The sequence below is a fragment of the Muntiacus reevesi genome, chromosome 11, assembly GCF_963930625.1.
Source record: "Muntiacus reevesi chromosome 11, mMunRee1.1, whole genome shotgun sequence".
In the NCBI taxonomy this organism is placed as follows: Eukaryota; Metazoa; Chordata; class Mammalia; order Artiodactyla; family Cervidae; genus Muntiacus; species Muntiacus reevesi.
In genome coordinates, this window is record NC_089259.1 from 41,333,688 (window position 1) to 41,354,751 (window position 21,064).

The 21,064-nt window shown below is 35.1% G+C and overlaps 1 protein-coding gene across 2 annotated transcripts in view; it reads right to left on the bottom strand.

The window, feature by feature from the left end:
- Positions 1 to 10,868: 10,868 nt before the first annotated feature.
- The window catches only part of KLHL1 (kelch like family member 1), a 460,807-nt gene continuing 450,611 nt past the window's right edge, over positions 10,869 to 21,064 (bottom strand). For both annotated transcript variants that reach the window (XM_065902214.1, XM_065902213.1), the window contains 2 exons: positions 16,698 to 16,869; positions 10,869 to 10,928 (listed from right to left, as the gene is read on the bottom strand). In XM_065902214.1, coding sequence (XP_065758286.1) covers positions 10,869 to 10,928; positions 16,698 to 16,869 — 232 coding nt within the window. The remainder of the gene's footprint in view (positions 10,929 to 16,697; positions 16,870 to 21,064) is intronic.

The following is a 21,064-nucleotide window of genomic DNA, read 5'->3' on the forward strand; positions in this document are numbered from 1 at the left end:
TTGTAGGAGTTGTTCTGAATCTTGAGTTTTGGGAGGTGGATTTTGGAGGCTGCTGGCCATCTCTCCATCTTATTCTTCTACCGACTTCTTCTGTGCTCTATTTAGGTAATGTGTTTGTTTGTTTGTTTGTTTGTTTGTTTTCTGTACCTGATTTGTAATCTCCTAGCACTGTGCTTTTAAAAGATGCTTCATCAGATTTCAATTTACTTACATTTTCTGTGGCTTGATTTGTGACCCAAGATGTGGTCTCTACTGGAAAGGATTCCATGTGCACTTTAGAAGAAAATTTATTTGGATACTTAAGATTGGCTTGTCCTATAAATATGTGTTAAATCTATCTGACCTATTGTGTTATTTAAAACTTGTTTTTCATTATTTATTTTTTGTTTGGATGACCTATTGGCATAACTAGAGTGTTAAAGTCCCACACTATCATTATCTTACTGCCAATTTCTCCTTTTATTGTTGTTAGTGTTTGTCTTATGTATTGAGATGTTCCTATACTGAATGCATAAATATATATAGTCACTATATTGGCTTCTTGAGTTGATCCTTTGGTCAATGTCTTGTCTTTATCTCTTGTAATAGTTTTTATTTCAATGTCTATTTTATAAATATTGTTATTTCAGCTTTCTTTTGATTTCATTTTGCATGGAATATTTTTTTCCATGCCCTCACTTTCAGCTTGTATGTGTCCCAAATCTGAAATTAGTTTCTTCTGGGCAGTATCTACACAGGTCTTGTTTCTGTATCCATTAAGTCAGTCTGTGTCTTTTGGTTTGAGTATTTAATCTACTTATATTGCTTTAAACTTTTTATTTTACATGAGAGTATAGCCAACTAACAATATTGGACAGCAAAGGGATTCAGCCATGCATATACATGTATCCATTTGCCTCTAGACTCTCTTCCCATCCAGGCCGCCATGTAATATTGAGCAGAGTTCCCCGTGCTATACAATAAAAGCCTGTTGGCTATACATTTTAACATATCAATGTGTACATGTTGGTCCCGGACTTCCTAACTATCCCTTTCCCACATCCTTCCCACCTGGCAACCACAAGTTTGTTCTCTAAGTCTGTGAGTCATTTATGTTTTGTAAGTAAGTTCATCTGTATCTTTTTTTCCTTTTTTTTTTTTTTTTTTTTGCATACAAGGGATGCATATGGCAATTCTCCTTCTTTGTCTGACTTACTGTAAAACAATCTACAGGTCTACTCGTGTTGCTTCAAATGGCATTATTTCATTTTTAACGGTTGGGTATTATTCCACTGTATATTTGTACCACATATTCTTTATCCATTCCTCTGTCAATGGACATTAAGTTTACTTCCATGTCTTGACCAATTTCAGTGTCGCATTGAACACTAGTGTGTTTGTATCTTTTTTAATCATGTTTCTCTCCAAGTATATGCCCAAGACTGGGATTGCAGGGTAATAAGGTAGCACGATTTTTAGTTCTTCTAAGGAACCTCCATACTGTTCTCCATAGTGGCTGTACCAATTTACTTTCATGTCAATGGTGTAAAAGGGTAATCCATTTACATTTAAGGTAATTATTGATATGTATATTCCTGTTACCATTTTCTTAATTATTTTAGGTTTGTTTTTGTGTCTTTTTCTTCTCTTGCATTTCTTGCTTAGAGAAGTTTGTTTAGCATTTATTGTAAGTCTGGTTTATTGGTGCTGAGTTTTCTTAGTGTTTGCTTGCCTGTAAAGTTTCTGATTTCTTCATTAAACCTGAATGAGACCCTGTTAGACAGTGTAATCTTGGTCGTAGGCTTTTGCTTTGTGTGTATTTTTGTTGTTGTTTTTGTTTTTTTACTTTTCATCACTTTAAATATATCCTGACTCTTCCTTCTGGCCTGAATGGTTTCCTCTGAAAAATCAGCTGATAGTTTTGTGGGGATTCCCTTGCATGTTAGGGCTTTCCAAGTATCACTAGTGGGTAAAGAACCCACCTGCCAATGCAGGAGGCATGAGAGACATGGGTTAAAGTCCCTGGGTTGAGAAGATTCACTGGAGGAGGGCATGGTAACCCACTCCAGTATATTGCATAGAGAACCCTATGGACCAAGGAGTCTGGTGGGCTACAGTCCATGGGTTGGCAAAGAGTCAGATACAGTAGGAGCAACTTAGTGAATGTATGCACACACACACACACACACACACACACCCCACACACACATTTTATGTTACTTTTTGCTTTTCCTTTGTTGCTTTTAATATTTTTTTCTTTGTGTTTAATTTTTGGTTCTATGATTAATATGTGTTTTGATGTGATTCTTCTAGGGCTTATTATGTATCGGACTCTGCTTTCTGACTTGGTTAGTTATTTTATTTCCTCTCCCCATGTTCAGGATGTTTTTGACTATGATCTTTGCAATTTTTCTTAGACCCTTTCTATTTCTCTTACTCTTCTGGGACAAGTATAATTTAAATGTTGATGCATTTATTATTGTACCAGAAGTCTTTGAGACTGTCATATTCTTTACATTCTTTCTTCTTTATTCTGCTCTTCAGCAGTTGTTTCCACCATCCTATCTCCCAGTTCACTTATCTGTTCATCTGCCTCAGTTATTCTGCAATTGATTTCTTCTAGAGTATTTTTAATTTCAGTTATTGTGTTGTTCATCACTGTTTGTTTATTCTTTAGTTCTTTTAGTATGTGATAGTCGTGGTAGTCACTCAGTCATGTCCAACTCTGGTATCCCATGGGCTATAGCCCACAAGTCTTCTCTGTCCATGGGATTCTCCAGGTGAGAACACTGGAGTGGGTCGCCATTTCCTTCTCCAAAGGATCTAACCAACCCAGGGATCAAACCTATTTTTCTTGTGTCTCCTGCATTGCAGGAAGATTGCTTACCCACTGAGCCATGAGAGAAGCCATGTGGCACCAGTGGTAAAGAACCTGCCTGCCAATGCACAGACATAATAAGCTGCAGGTTCAATCCTGGACCTGGAAGATCCCCTGCAGGAAGGTATAGTAATCCTCTCCAGTATTCTTGCCTGGAGAATCCTATGGACAGAGGAGCCTCGTGTGCAGTAGCCCATGGGGTCACAAAGAGGCAGACATGACTGGAGCAGTTTAATTCTTCCAGGTGTTCATTAAATGTTTCTTGAATTTTTTTTTCCATTTTATCTCTAATATTCAGGATCATCTTTACTATCTTTACTATATATTATTTTCCAGATAGGATACCTATTTCTTATTCATTGTTTTGGTTTTTCAGGTATTTACCTTGCCTGTCTATCTGTTACATATTTTTTTTTCTTGTCTCATTTCTTTCTTTCTTTTTTTTTTTTTTTTTTTGTGATGCGTGGGATGGTGTTTCTGTATTACAGGTTTTTTGGCCTGAGGTTTCCAGGTCAAAGTAGGTTCAAAGTAGGTTTGAACATAGTTGGTTAGCACTGTCTCAGTGTTGAGATGTGGATCTCTGGGAGACCTCACTCCAATTAATATTCCCTGGGATCTGAGGTTAGTCCAGTGTTTCAAACTAACTGCCCCCACCACAGAAGCTCAACCAGTCCCTGGTCGTTGAACTGAGATCCCACATGCCACATGGCATGGCACAAAGAAAAATAGAGGATGAGAAAAGGAGAACAATAACAAGTAATAAAAAATAAAATAAATCTGGAAACTAACAGGTGTATTAGAAAACTAAGAAGATATATGAAAAAACCATCAGAAATAAAACATAACCCCAATAGCAAAGAACAAAAGTAAAGCAAAAACAAACAAACAAAAAACCTAAAAAACAAACCCCCTCCGAAACAATAAATCAGGAAAAGTGTTGGCTGTGAGTGGCAGGGCTTAGGTGGGGGCGGGGTCTAGGTTCAGGATCCATGATGCCAGAAAAGTGTCTGGGCCGGGGTGGTTCTGTGTGTGCGGGGGCAAATCCGAGCCTCAGTCTGACTCAGAGGGACCCTGGAGTACCTCTGGGCTTGGATGGTGAGAAATCTGGCCCAGGCTTCAGCAGAGGAAAGTCAGGCAGCTAACCCAACACATCAAAGCTTAAGAGTCTCTCTCAGTCCATCAGATTCCTCCTCTTCCCTGCTCCGGTGGCACCAGGCTCCACACAGGCAGTGGGAGATCAGAGGGCATAGGTCCAGGCCTGGGACCCCAGTAGGCTCCCCTAGCCAAGTGGATGGAGGAAACATCAGGAATGTTATCCCCAATCCTCCAAGCCCCAAGAGTCCCTCCTTCCCCACTGAGTCACCCTGAGATAAGTCTGCCACTCCAGTCATGTGAACATCTCCTCTTCCCCAGCTGCCAGTCAGATGTGCCAGCCCAGACCCATCTCCATTTCTCCCGCTACTCTCTCCCCTGAAATCCTACTGGTTTCTTGGGGATTCCTCCCATCAGCCTGGCTAGTGTGGTCCCTTCACCAGCATCTAGCAATTGGCCTAATTCTGGGGAGATGTGAACTCTGCCTCTTCTCCTCTGCTATCTTGGCTCCCAACACAAACTTTTTAATAGTTTCCCTCAGTTTAATACAAAAGATGTTAATGATGTGAGTTTAATACAAAAGATGTTGATGATGTGAGTTTAATACAAAAGATGTTGATGATGTGAGTTTTATTTTCTCCATTATCTATATGAAAGTGAAAATGAAAGTTGCTCAGTCATGTCCAACTTTGCAACCCCATACAGTCCATGAAATTCTTCAGGCCAGAATACTGGAGTAGATAGCCATTCCCTTCTCCAGTGGATCTTCCCAACCCAGGGATTGAACTCAGGTCTTCCACATTGCAGACAGAGTTTTTACTAACTGAGACACCAGGAAAGCCCAAGAATACTGGAGTGGGTAGCCTATCTCTTCTTCACTGTATCTTCCAGACCCAGGAATCAAACCAGAGTCTCTTGCATGGCAGGCGGATTCTTTACCAACTGAGCTAATATACCAATTCTAAATATAATTCATTTTGAAAATACAACTTTCTCAGTAGGCAAGGGAAATGGTTTACCCTTCTAAGTATTAAAATGAAGACTGTAGGCCTAAAACAGTATTGCTTGTGCTAAAGTCCATGATACCAAACATAGATTTAATACCTAACCTAATCGCCATTTTGACTTTCATAAATGTAATTTTAATCAAGCAGTTCAGAATTTTCTGATCATCACCAATGAAGTAATCTCTCAGGTAAGACTTTCACTATTCCCAAGGGAAAGAAGAGGCAATCTGCCTAATAAGACCTATGATATTTCCTCCCCCGACCAAAGAAGACATCTTGGCCTAAACATAATTATTTCTTTTGCCAATAGCTCCTTTGCCTTATGTCCTTCCTATAAAGTGCTTCCATTTTGTATAACCCTCTCTGAGCTCTCTTCTAGTTCCTAAATGGGGTGCCGCCCAGTTCATGAATCATTGAATAAAGTCAATTAGATCTTCAAATTTACTTGGCTGACTTGTTTCTTAACACAGGCAAGTTGATCGTTAGTTCCCAAGCAAACTTGAACTTATCATCTTAGGAGAATGAAGGTGAATAAGAATCGTAAGCCAAAGTTGGCTCCTTGAGACCAGGGATTGCTTCTGTCCTATCCGGTCCCAGTAAGACTAAAACAGATTGCAAAATAATGGGCATAGAATGAACATACAATCTCTCTTGCATATATCTTCCTTTGTAAAAATTGTAAGATTTCGTAATTGGAATTATCTGCTTACCATATCCACATTTCACCTAGCTTGTACTGTAAGGAGATCCAACCAGTCCATCCTAAAGGAGATCAGTCCTGGGTGTTCATTGGAAGGACTGATGCTGAAGCTGAAACTCCAATACTTTGGCCATCTGATGTGAAAAGCTGACTCACTTGAAAAGACTCTGATGCTGGGAAAGATTGAAGGCAGGAGAAGGGATGACAGAAGATGAGGTGGTTGGATGGCATCACCCACTCTATTGAAATGGGTTTGGGTGGATTCTGGGAGTTGGTGATTGACAGGGAGATCTGGCGGTTGCAGTTCATGGGGTCTCAAAGAGTTGACATGACTGAACGACTGAACTGAACTGAACCTTTGCTGCTTGGGCTTGGAGGGAATCCAATGTATAGTATACTCCTCCTCACTTAGTTTTTGAACCCATTGAAAAATTAGACAAAATAAAAGTAGATGAGAAAAAAAAATTACTTTTATTCCTAATATAGTTTATCCTGGAGTACAGGATTACTGACTCCTTAGTTGGTACCTTCACTGAGAAAACTGAGTTGTAAATAGTTTATAGAGAAATAATGGCTGAAATTGGTGTTCAAGTTTAACAAGTCACATTAGTAGTTTTTTTATTTTTTTTTTAAGCAACTACTGAGTAAAGTTAGGATGAACTATATGACAAATGTTCAGCTCCTCTTACTTAAGAAGAGGAACTTTCTTATTTTGAAAAAATTTTCTTATTTCTTATTTTGAAAAAAAAAAAAAAATGTCTAATGAGTTGTGCCTGCTTGGCTACAGAAAAGGATGAGCTTTCTATCTTTGCCACCTCATACAGTGTTATGTGTGATGTGTTTTACATTCTGGTTTTATACTTTTTAAATAATAAATTTTTTTTCTAGTACTTTTGTGGCAAGGTTTTCTGGATTGGAGAAGTTTTTTTGTTTACTTAATTTATTTTCCCACCACTATCACCAATCTATTGCAATACTACTGGTTCACTACCATTTAGAGGAATAATAAACAGTGAAAAAGACCAAGAGTGTTAGGAAAAAAAATCATATAGCAGTGAAATAGGAAACAAGTATTCTTTTACTATCAAAGTCTTAAGGAATTAAAGATATCATATTCATAAAATAAAGTGAGATGACCATCACCTGTGTGAATGAAAAATTGTCACTCACCGTTTTCTTTAATAAGGGTGAAGTCCCTAGCCACTGCAGTCGATGAACTTAAAAATCATCCTGAAATATATTTAAGGCAGATATCAGGAATGAGGCACTCTGTGCTTTGGGAAAAACTGACAAAACAGGTCTTTACATAGTTAGATATTTTCAGAAAATTTTTTGAGCCCTTTTGTGTGTTTTTTTTTTTTTTTTTTTTTTGGCATCTTCTCATATCTAGAAAAGCATTAAAATCATTTAGCAAAGCTTATTATTTTAAGCTAAAGACAAAAGAAGAGACTGGAGTGTGGAGGAGCCACTAATGGGAGCAGTAAAATCCCAGTAAGTAGGGTAAGGTGGTTAATCAGATTTGCTTTTTCCATTGTTAGAGTCTCTAGATATGTAGTCATCCTCTTCTTGTACAGAGAGGGAGATGCCCTTACAAGTGAAATTTCTCATATAAATACAAATGTCTCTAACAAAATGTCTACCTAGTTTTCAGAGATTATCCTGTGTCTGCTGTTTCTTAAAAAAATAGCCAGTTGAGGATAATCCTTATGTCCAAATACCCCAAAAAAGGTATTTTGGGGATAGCAAATTGTTTCACTTCTTGCCAAAAAGATTAACTTTGATTCTTATTTATCTTATTACTTCTACTGCTTCTTTCACATCTTTTAAAATACTAAAATCACTATGCATAGTTTTAAAGAGTGACATGGATATGTTTAAAAGAGTTCCCCAAAGCCTCAAAATCTTAAAAATTTTTTAGTAACATTTCAATCTAGAAATATGATTAGATATTTCAACACTATGTTTTAGCCTATATGTAAATGTTAATTTTCTAAGTTATTGTTTTATCATAGATTTTAGTAGATTACCTAAATATTTTATTTTCTAAATAGATTTTTTTTCTTCAAGCTATACATAAAGTAATTAATAATTTAACTTCCTTAGACATTCTCAGCTGATTTTACCAATGCTTCTAGTCTTATTTGGTCTTTGTTGCAGTATCTACCCAGGAGTAACATACAAATATTATTTTTTATTACATTCAAGCTGTAAATTTGTGTTATATTGGATTTTAATGTGTGACATTAAAAATTCCAGTGCTACCATGTATGGACACTAGGATGTGCTTGCATATTTTATAAATAATTTTGAGCTATAGTTAACCCTTGAACAACATGGATTCTAACAGCATGGATTAACTTGTATATGGATATTTTTTTTCAATAAATACAGTACTACACAGTCTGAGGTTGGTGGGACCCACGGATGTGAATCATGACTATAGGTCTTGAGCATCTACAGACTATGATACCCAGGGCAGGCCCTTGGCCAATGCCCCATAGATAGAGTGGGACAATTGTATATTATATATTTCTAGTATCATTAATAGTAATCATTAACATTGAAAATATTTGAAGATTACACAGAGACTTCCCTGGTGGTCCAGTGGTTAGGACTCTGCACTTCCACCACAGAGGTAGCAGTTTTGATCCCTCGTCTGTGGAAATAAGATCCCACATGATATGTGGTGGGACCAGGAAAATTTTAAAAAAAATACTATATTTGAAGATTAAGTAGAACTACTTATAAAAATAAGTTATGCTTCAGAGACATTAATGTTATAAAAATCCTGAATAGTATATTTGAAAAAACTAGCCACGTTGATAATATTTACTATTAGCATGCTTCTTTTCTCTAGGTATAGCTTATTAGTTAAACAGCCAAATAGTAAATCCTGTCTTTAGCAGAAATTTCACCCCAAAGTGGGGTGTTTAGCATAGCTGAATTACCAGTTGATAAAGTTATGTTTCAAGAATCGTGGATTGGAGTCATAGCAGGGTAAGTGGTAGATCCTGAAACTCATTTAGCATGTAACCTTGGTGGACAATATATTTTTAGTAAATGACACAATAATATCCATTCTTCCTAAAAAAAAAAAAAAATAATAATAATATCCATTCTTCCTATGTTACATAAGCTTTGAGTTTATTTCCCAAACTGCTCTTCAGTTTCCTTGAATGGTAAACTGGATGTGTATGCTCATAGTATGAAATGCAAGCATCAGCAAGCTAATATGTCTCGCATATAGAAAATATTTGGTTAGATACAGCAAATTTGTTTGGTGGAATATTTCTCTTAGGGAAAAAATTATTTGTAAAAACATTGATAAATGTATTAACCAAGTTTTAAATATGACTGCCACAAACTTTTAATGGTTGAAAAATAGATATACACCATTTTACTTTCCCCTCTATTCTTTAACATTTCAAGTATAAGTTGTCCACTCCAGTTAGCTGATATTATCCACATGCTCTATGTATTGAAGAGAACACATAGGCAAAAAAAAAAATTCTAAACTTCACAATTTGAAATGGCTAAAATATGCATTTCATGCTATACATCTTTTAACTACAATTAAAAATCACTGATACTTCCTTAACATCTTGTATTTATAATTATGTTATTTTCTAAAATAAAATGTGACTGATAACATTTGATCACATATACACACTGGAAAACATTAGATTTCCTAATATTTCCTTTACATAAACTATCAATATTTTCTTTGGTTTCTAGGTTTTTGGTATTTTTCCACTACCCAACAATAACACTCAATTACATGTTTTACACTGACTCAAAATGAGGGAATTTCTTTCTATTGATAGTTCCTGCATGATTATCAAGACTTTCATTATGGGATATGAATTTTCTAAGCATTATTGCTAACTGTCTCAAGTGAGTAATCACACACACACACACAAAATCAATAGAGATTGCACTTTGTGTCAGCATAGTATTTAGGAGGAGATAAGCTTATTTTGATGAAAATATATACTCCTTGATTTATGAGAGGCCAAGCAACAAAACTTGCCTATTTTTGCAAAATAACTTGTCAAGGTTTTTATTCTGTTCTGAATTAAAATTTGTTGAAAAAAAATACACCGATAAAAGCAAATTTTTTATTATTTATTAATTATATTTAACATTTACCTGGAGCTATTGAAGACATTGTATAACATTTCCACTATATGCTTTAAACAATTACAAACATTTGGCATAAAATAATGTGCTTATTAATGTACCAAGTTTGAAAAGTAGGGAATGAGGGTCTGAAGTCTGCCCTCCTTCTGACAATGGCCATTAACACTGCAAATGAATGTATCATACATTTCTCCCTCAAAATTCTAAGATATTTTATGAACAAAATTCTAAAGGACTTCAACATGCAATGGAGATATATATATATATATATATATATATATATATATATATATAAAACATTCAGAATAACTGGTTTCCATGCTTACACTGAACTCATCATAAGGCAAAAGCCTTTAATAGTATTGATTCTCAGTGTGATCAAAAAGCAAAGCATTATGGTAAGCTTAATGAAAACAATCCTTGTGTTTGCCAACTTCAAATTGCGAATACAGTTGCAATAAAATTCAACCATCCTCCTGGATGATATATGCAGCTTTGATTTGTTTTCTGAGTGCAAGAGGCAAGCATGAATCTGTTTCTCTAATTGCCCTCAAAGTTTAGGAAAATTAGGAAAAAGCATATTTGTTTAATAAAGCATCATTCCACCTCCTGGTATGACCACATCTGATTAGGAAATTAGGGCAGAATCAATCGGATTCTGTCAGATGAAATATCATGTCTTCTACTCTTGAAAACCTCTGGAATATCATCACAGATTATAGAACACTGAACGAGCTTTAGTCATGAAATTATCCATGTCACAAATCTTTATCTCTCCTTTTAATTGCCCAAGAAAAACGAGCCTTTGGTAACTCTAGTTATTGTATGCTACAATACAAAACAAATTACCAATAACCATTCCTGAACTAACATACGACCAGATAGTGTTCCCGCAGCAGTTTGATGTTCTCTTGTTTCCCATAATTCTGTTTCATCTTCTACCTCTTTTGATCTCAGTAGATAAATCTACCAAAATCTTTTTTCTTGAAGAATTTTCATCTCCAGTTCTCATTCTTGCCCTCTGATATAAAAATAACCACTCCAGCAAATAAAATCTCTCCAAAAATATAAGTCAAGGTTGCTTGATGACTACTACACAAGCACCGGCTCTCCCAATATTCAAGGAAGCCATCTGTTGAAAAAGATGAAATATGATTTAAGACACATTTTATTGTCATGGAAAAATATACATATTATAATGTACTTAAATAATTCATTCATATCCATGAAAATCATTAATAAATATAATTATCATTTCCCAGTGTATTCGCAAGTAATACAATAAACATGGAAATAATGAAACTGGCATTTATATGAAATAATATGAATATTGAAGTCTTTAAAGCCTACAATTATTTGTGGAATTTTTGATAAAAGTAATAAATTCTTTAATGATATTTAGTGAAGTGAAGCTTCTATAGGAAAATTTTCAGCAAAGATTTTTTCTGCAGCTTGCCTGGACACACTTTTGATGAAATTTCAAATTGATAGCTTGGAGTATATTTTAAGTGAAATAGTTGCTTCACTATTGAAGTCACTGGGAAGTCATTTCCAAAGATATTATACTGAATAAAATGTGCTATGAATTCATTCTAAACAGAGACATTTAATGATGTGATTTCAATATGCTGTCATCAATAGAACATAATTACAGTTGCTACAGAGCCTATTTTAAAATCCATATTATGAGTATTAATGTTATTGATTAGAACTGAGTTTTTTTTTTAAGAACTGAGATTTTTAAAAAATAATCCTGAATATGAAATTGGCTAGAAATATATTGAAAACAATAATTTTAAAGAATTTGTAATGAAAATTTATTCCATGGAGATAAGCTAAGAATTTAATAATTTGAAATTTTTCAGGTCAATGATTTTTAGATACAGTTTCCCAGGAATAATTCATTCACATAAAAATATCAGGTAGACTAGAAATTACAGGATATTATTTCAAACTGAAGATAAAATGAATCAAGTGTAGCAAATGAAATAGCAGAGAGCAAAATAACTTCAGATCATACACACTATCTTATTGATTGAGAAAGGACACTATCTCACCCTCTACATATGAAAATTACCACCATTATCTAATTATACATTAGTTCTTTTAATTGTGCTTATTGTCACCTGCTCTCTTTCTATAGGTTAAAACAGAAAAAGAAAATCTTCTCATATCATTTTTTTGTACCTTTCATTTAATACAATATCTTTTTCAAAAAGGTTAACGTTATGTCTCTTTCTTTTCACAGATAATTGCTCAAAGTGAAAGGCAAAAAGGAGCGTGCGATATATTGATAGCATATTGTGTATTAAGAATAATTTTTGTTGATCACCACAGTCACTTTTATAATCCCATCATATGTTGTCATCTCTATATTACAGTGAATGGAGTATGAAGAGATATAAATCTGGTAACATTTAGGCCTACAATTTGCAATATTTCTGACTCAAATTGCACAGTTTCCATTGTCTCTCTTTTAGTTTCCAATTATTTTCAAATGTTGTTTCATGTCAGAGCCATCTAAGGAGCTTTTACAAAATATACGTACTCAAGGCCCACCATTCGATAGGAATGACGTGAGTTCTGAGTAGGATTTTTGAAGCGTTCCCCAGATGCTCTCTGATGTTCGTTCAGCCCTGAAAAGTACTATGCATAGGTCCAGATGAAGTATACCTCTATCTACATTTGCATCTATGTCTCTATACATGTTTATATTGCATGTAAAAATGAATCTCTGCCCCCCCCCCCCCCCCCACTGCCCCAAGTTTACTCTTCCTTCTATTATTTCTTTTATCCTTCTACTCAGTTGCTCAGGACAGGAACCTAAAGCATATCTACAGCCCTTAGTTTCATTTCCCTCAACCTTACAGCTGAATAACATCAAGTCTTATAAATTCTCTCTCCTACCAACTGAATTACACCATTCCTACTACCTTCAACTAGTTCAGGTTACAATTTCACCTTGAGTGTGAAAGGGGAGTAAAATAACTCACTCCAGGATATGTCATTTTGGCAGGTTGATCATTTTGAATTAAAGATACTTGAGTGATACTTCATGCAGAAGGGGCACTGTGACCCCCACCCCCCTTTGACCCCTTAAAGTAGGAAATAAATGTTTCACGTGAAATGGTACCCTCTCTCTACTAGGAGTGTAAAAGGCATCCTTATCACCAGACATAAGGAATTTAGGGCCAAGAAGGCTGTGTCAGAAAACCTTGTAACTTCTTCGCTAATTTACTACCTAATCCCAAACCACTTTGTCTTCTAAATTCTTTATGCATTTATTGTTTCTTTGTCTAAAAGAGTATTAGAGCTTCCTGCTTTTGGTCACTTCTTTGAGTCCATATGGAATTTCCATATGTATAAAATTAAGTTTGTTTTTTTCCTATTAATTTGTCTTATGTCAATTTAATTTTTAGATTAGCAAAAAAAAAAAAAAAAAAATCAAAGAAAGAAGGAAAAAATTCCCACCAATACTTCACAGTGAGTTAGTGAAGTATATCCTAATAAATTTATGATTTTTCTTTCCCCTAATCAATTTTCCCATCCTATCAAGTGCAGTTATTTTAAAATAAAATTCAGATTATTTGCTTTCCCTGCCTAAAGTCCTTCATTAACTATCCTTTTGGCTCATGGTAAAGTCAAGATTCTATAACATGGTTTCTCACCTTATATCATAAAGACCCATTTTATCTCTCCAAATTTTTTCCTCATCACTTTATTTGTTGCTCAATAAAGCATGCCATGTGTTCTCTTTCCCATGACTCTTTAAAAATTCTGTTTCTTAGACCAAACCACTCCCCATATTTTTATCTGTTTAACTATTATTTATTTGCCATGCTGCATCATATCTATATAATTTCCCAAAAGAAGATTTCTCTATGCAACACACTTAACTTCTAGCATAGTGTTAACTATTTCCCTCACCCCAGCATTTATCATTCTATTTTAAGCGTTTGATATATTGTACATAAGTACATTTTAAATATTTGAGAGTTTTCCCTCTCTTCCCCTTGGTTCAGTTTTATCTTATTTAACACATAGTTTGACTATCTGCCCTTTTCCCTCTCCAACATTATACCTTTCACTAAACTGTGATAATCTAAAAAGGTTGGCATGATACCAGTTATTAAACAGCAATCCAAGATGTAAATATCTTACCAGGCTTCCCTGAAACTCATTCTAAATACCTTACAGATTGACTGTATGCAAATGAACTAAACCCATGTACAACAGAGTAAACTGAGTTGCAAAAATAATTCACAATTTATTCACTTAAGAAAGTTTCACACATCTCTTACCCGTGCTAGCAACTATGTCAGTCTTTGGATATATGACTGTAAATGACATATTGCATTTGTTTTTTTTATAGCTGCAGGTAGATGCAGCATGACAGCACTATGACTATGTACCAAAGAAACACCTGAAAGGATGATTTTACTCAGGCTAGAGGAAACAAAATTAAAATTTTCTTTCTATGCTTTAAAGGACACATATTTTGTTCCAAGTCAAATGCAAAAAGTAAATAAATAAATAAGTGGCGAAATCAAGTTTATTTAAAACACAATTACACACAGTCATGCAAGCATGTACCTGTGTGTTCTGTATGTAACCATGTAAGACATGTATCTGGCAAATATTCCCTCATCTGTTTTCATTATTTCCAATTCTAGCTAGCTTGGGAAGTTTTTAAAATATGCATCATTATATATTTCAATATGATTTGCTTTTTATTCTGATGCTTGCCCATTTGATGGTGTCAAAAACAAGTGAAATAACAAATTAGCTTTGTCCATCTGTGGAGTAAGTGAAGGGAAAGTGACAGGCAACATGCAGCAAATATGAGAACTTTCTCTAGTAGCGTGGAATCCTGAAAATTTTCCAAAGTGATTTTGTGTGGGTTTCCTGATGGCCTCTTGAAAGTCTTAAAAATATAAAGAATGAAAAGATAGGGATGGAAGATCTTAATTTAGGAATTTTAAAATTAATGTCTATTATACTAAAATAGAATTATTCTAAAACATTTTAAATACTACTTTGCTATTTGTAAGATACTACATGATCCAAAAGAATATAATAAAACATAGATGGGGAAACATGGCTGTTGGAAGTTTCTACCCATTAATAGTACATGCATTATTCTGAGTTCAATTTTAGAGGAATAATAAACATAATGGCTCATTACTATAAATATGTAATGAAAATATTATATTATATCATTTATAAGTCCATAAGCCTCCTTTATTTAATACTCATTTGTAAAAGTAGTTCACTTAAGATATGTAACATTGAATTTGTACTTCCTTAGCAAATCAAAAATAATCCACGCATTGCTCCCTTTGCAAAACTAGGAACTTGGGAATGTAAGGAGTTAAAATATATCTTTTAAACTCTCAGTGCAATTATTATAGCTTATTATATGATTTCTTCTCCCTGGATAAGGAACACTACTTTTTTACAATTAAAGTTAAACACAGAAAATCACAGAACCTAGTTCTCCAAATTTACACTGGTCTTTCCTCCATTCTACCTGTTTTCTTCCTCCTTTGTCAAATACATTTGTCTTCACTGAAATCAAAGAATTTCCCCTTTGAGAGTCATAAGGCAGATACTTTAGCCTGACCATGATGAGTTTGATTTTGTACTTCCAACTCAGTCTATTTAGTACTGTAGTTGAACACATTATCATCAAAGGAAGTTATGTATCTGTAAAAGTAAGAATTTCTTTTAGAAATTTATTTCAATCAACATTCAAGTTCTTCATATAAATTTTAGTCAATTTCTTTGATCAAAAATAAAGCCCTCTATACATTAAGGAATATGAGGAGACAAGGTTACTATTTTGCTGCAACTAAGTAAGACTCTGGAATTTAAATGTACCAATTGGTGGGAAAATGTTTTTTTTTTTTTTTTTTAACTGTTTCTTGATTTTTAGTTTCTGATAAAGCAGAGAAATAAGAAATATTGAGAGATTTGGAAGGAAAAAAAGAAAGAAAGTTAAGACAAATTGAATATTAAAACAAAAATCTGAAAACACACCTGTTCCTTTCATTACAAGCAAGTCTATATTAACTGTAAGCTTAAGGTATTTTCCACCATAATTAAGGTGTCCTACCCTTATGTTTCCCCAGTGATCACACACACCCCAACACACATTCTCCAGATATTTGACTGGATTGGAAGCTTCTCTGAACATGATCCTGAATCTCTAATTGCTGTGTCTAGTTGAAGGTTAACCTAAGATCAGCCAATTATTTTTCACCATCTTCTTGACCAAAGTGTTCAGCCAGGAATGAATGCATTATGCAACAATTCAGGCCTCTTTGCTATTTGTTCTGAGGAGCTTTTTGAACAAAGTTCTTTTGTTTTATGACTATGGCTGTGAAGAGCTCCATTTGGAGTTTCCAGCAGCACCATCCCATGGAATATTCTTTCTGCCACAGGTAGCAAGGAACCTAGCAAACATAGTCAAGCAAAAAAAGGGAAGCAGAAAGCTAATTTCTACAAGCTTCTATTCATTTGATTTTGTTATCTATATAACCAACAAAGTTAAATGTTTGTGAACAAATATGTTCCACTTTTATTTTTTGTTTCAGTTGATTAAAATTCAGTCCCTGTCCCTTGGCATGACTTATAATAAAATGGAAATCCCACTGAAGCATAAATTCCACTTTCTAACATAAATTTTATTGAAGTATAGAATACACCATAGAAAAGTACACAAAAGTATACGATTTAATAAACTTTTTACAAAATGAACATGAAAATGAACAAAAATCAGTCACTTTGAGTTCAGAGTAATTCAACTAAATACATGGTTGTATGTACACATCTCCTCTACAGGAAGTAAATGAAACAAAATTCTTATATGTGAAGTGACTTATGCTTGCAACCGTCTTACCTGGGTCCATTCATTAGTTTGTGGATCGTAGGATTCCATAGTGTTGAGGTATGTCTGGCCATCATAGCCACCAACGGCATATAATCTGTCACCAAGAAGACAGACTCCAACGGCATCTCTGGGCATACTCAAAGGAGCCACCATAGTCCATGTGTCTGTTTTGGGATCATACCTAAAATAAAAGGATGATAGGATATAACATATTCTAATCACATTCAATTTTGCTATTAGATATTAATGATGCTCTTTCAAAACAAGCCATGGAAAAGAAAGCTTAGCTTTTTTCCTAAAAACTCAGTTATTTAAACAGATGTTCCAGAGCCAATATTCACAAAGTCAGGCTTTCTATTGTTTAAGGTATTTAAAAAATATAGCTAGACTGTTAACTCGATAGATGCAGAGTCATTTCACACAAGTGAATATCATTATTTTTCCCAAGAAAGACAGATATGAAAATAAATATTTTTTACAGTGGAATGAGGTTCTTTGAAGAAAGTACAAACAAAGTGCTATGGTCATGAAACAGAAGTAATGGCTAAAACTCTGGGAGAATTAAAAAATAATTCACTTTTGAAATCTTTAAATAAGGTCTGAAATCCTATCCTAAATTTGCTAGAAAAAAAGAGGATATTTGCACAAAAGAACATAAGTGCTAAAAAAAAAAAAGTGCATGGACCTAGTTTTTGAGAAAACTAGGTATGCAGTGTGTTTAAGACCAAAGTTATAAGAAGAAGCATTGTTTAAAAGGTGATATTTGATCAGCTAATAGATGACTCAATTCTCAGAGTAGGAAAGTATTTCATGTTTCTTCAATAGGAAAATAAGAAAGCTTGAAACTTGAGGAAACAATTACAACATGAACAAAACTATGTTTCTGTGACAGTCACTTGGAATTCACTTGGAGGGAGAAATTGGTAAATCAAGAGATTGAAGCAGAGGGTCCAAGTTATTATTTTTTAATTTTAACCAAATATTAAATTTTCAGATAGTCTGATTACCATACATTAAATACAAATATTGTATAGGTTGGGTGGTAAAACCACAAAAAATTGCTTCAGTTTAGAGGGAATGGTTAAACCACTTCTTTGCTTTTAACCTACAATTATAGGTTCAGATACAAAAGCATTTAGTCAGAACCCAGTAGAGTAAGTAAATGTGAAAGAAGAATGGATGGAAGGTTTTTTTTTTTTTTTTTTTAATTTTTTATAATATTTTTACAAACATAAAATATATATGCAAATATATTCCTAGTTTGTTTTTCTACACCAATCTTGCTTTGAAATTTTTGACCTATAGATCCCCAAAACACAGAAACAAAAGAAACAAACACAAACAGGCAAAAACAAAAACCCTATAATTTATTGAAAATAAAGAAGGTTGTTACAAGAGAAATGACTGGGAAGACCCCAGGGACCTGGGCTTTATATTTCACAGAGAATATTTCACCCAGGACATTACAAGCATTTACACACCATGGTTGGAGAAATTATGGCAGCCAAGGTAATACATGTGAAATGAGAGATTGGTTGAATGCCTGCAAAACCAGAACCATGTTAAAGCATAGGCTGTCAGGCAAATAGCAAAAGTAATTTTGCATGTTATAGTTAACAAATGTAAAATGCCACAAATAGACACAAGCACACATAGACACAAATGCAAATATGCAATCTATGCCAGCAAAATCTTTAAGATATCTACATTTCTACTATGAATGTTTTGAAATATATAAACATAAAAAAAGAGGAAAAAAGGAAAAACACCAAGAGGAATTAAATTGTACAATCCACAAAGTAAAATATTTTACAGATAACTTGACAATTTTTCAAGAAAAAAAAGTGATAAAATGAATAACTAGAAATAAGTAACTGTTATAAACTAAATGTGGCTTTAAAATGCAACAAAATAAACTGAGTGAAACTTACTTGGATTCCAATTTATAGAACAACTATTAAAAGATGCTTAAGACATTTTGGAAATTTTAATTCTGGGTATCAGATTTTAATAAGAGATTATTTAAATTTGTATTAATTCTAAAAATGACATTGCAATTAAGCTGCAAAAGTAAAGTTGTGATCATATTTCATTGTTTCTTGGATGAATTCAGAAACGCTTTGAGCTAAAATGACATGTTTAAGAAGTACTTTAAAATACTTCAGGAAAAAAATACTGTAAAGGTGAAAGGATGAAGCAAAAATGGCAAATCGGTGATGGTGGTTGAAGCTGGATAATGAACACAAGTAAGTTTTATCTTGTTTACTTTTCACCAGGAAGTTTTTTTTAGTTAAGATAACCTTAAAAGTAAGTATGTATAATACACCTTAATTTTAGTGAAATGTGAACATCTTTTATATTTTATTTTTTCTCCAATAGAAGCAAGTCTGCCTTTTGTCACAATCGCTTCACTTAAATAGCTTTCTCTGAAGTCTTATTTCAGTCCCCATATGATTGTTATTCAGCTCTATAGGATTTTTTTTTTCTTTAACTACTATCTACACAACAGACTTTGTTGATAACTTTTCAGAAAGGGGGAAAAACTGACACAAAATCTAATACTAATTGCACTAAGGAATAATAAATGCATTTCTGAAGGCTTCTGAAATTTTAAGTAAAGCTCAAATAATGAAGACATTTTCATACACTAATACTACAGGAAAATTAAGAAAACACAACTACTTCTTACAGGGCTTCCCTTGTGGCTCAGCTAGTAAAGAATTCACCTGCAATGCGGGAGACCTGGATTTGATCCCTGTGTTGGGAAGATTCAGGGATCTGGAATAGAAGGGAAAGGCTACCGACTCCAGTGTTCTGGCCTAGAGAATTCCATGGACTATACAGAGGGCTCAGACAAGCCTTATGGGCACCAGGACCCAGAGACCCCACAGAGACTAGCCAGAACTGTGTCTGAGGGTCTCCTGTGGAGGTACGGGTCAGCAGTGGACTGCTGCAGGGTAGGGGCTCTGGGTGCAGCAGAGCTGGATACGGCGTAAGCCCTCATGGAGGAGGTCGCCATTAACCCCACCATGGAGCCATCAGAACTTACACAGGACTGGGGAAACAGACTCTTGGAGGGCACACACAAAACCTTGAGTGCACCAGGACCCAGGAGAAAGGAGCAGTGACCCCACAAGAGACCGACCCAGACATGCCTGTGAGTGTCCAGGAGTCTCTGGTGGAGGTGTGGGTCGGTGGTGTCCTGCTGCAGGGTTGGGGGCACTGACTGCAACAGTGCATGCATGGGACCTTTTGAAGGAGGCCGCCATTATCTTCATCACCTCCATCATAGTTTGGCCTGAGGTCAAATCACAGGGAGGGAACACAGTACAGCCCATCAACAGAAAATTGATGAAAGACTTACTGAACATGTCCCTGCCCATCAGAACAAGACCCAGTTTCCCTCTAAGACAGCCTCTCTCCCTTCAGGAAGCTTCCATTGCCTCTTATCCTTCTCTATCAGAGGGCAGGCAGAATGAAAACCGCAATCATAGGAAACTAACTAGTCTGATCACATGGGCCATGGCCTTGTTTAGCTCACTGAGGCTGTGAGCCCAGCCATGTAGGGTTACCCATGGCGGACGGGTCATGGTGGAGAGTGCTAACAAGACTTAATCGACTGGAGAAGGGAATGGCAAACCACTTCAGTACTCTGGCCTTGAGAACCCCATGAACGGTATGAAGAGGCAAAAAGATAGGACACTGAAAGATGAACTCCCCAGGTCAATAGGTGCTCAGTATGCTACTGGAGATCAGTAGAGAAATGACCCCAGAAAGAATGGAGAGACAGAGCCAAGGCAGAGACAACACTCATTTGTGGATGTGCCTGGTGTTGGAAGTAAAATCCAATGCTGTAAAGAGCAATATTGCATAGGAACCTCGAATGTTAGGTCCATGAATCAAGGCAAATTGGAAGTGGTCAAATAGGACACAGGAAGAGTGAACATTGACATTTTAGGAATCAGTGAACTAAAATGGAGGAGAATGGATGAATTTAACTCAGATGACCATTAAATCTACCACTCCGGACAAGAATCCCTTAGATGAAATAAGAGTAGCCCTCATAGTCAACAAAAGAGCCTGAAATGCAATACTTGGATGCAATCTCAAAAACAACAGATTGATCTTGGTTTGTTTCCAAGGCAACTATTCAATATCACAGTAATCCAAGTCTATGCCTGAACAGTAATGCTGAAGAAGCTGAAGTTGAACGGTTCAATGAAGACCTACAAGACCTTCTATAATTAACACACAAAAAAAGATGTCTTTTTCATTATAGGGGGCTGGAATGCAAAAGTGAGAAGTCAAGAAACACCTGGAGTAACAGGCAAATTTGGCCTTGTAGTACAGAGTGAAGCAGGACAAAGGCTAATAGA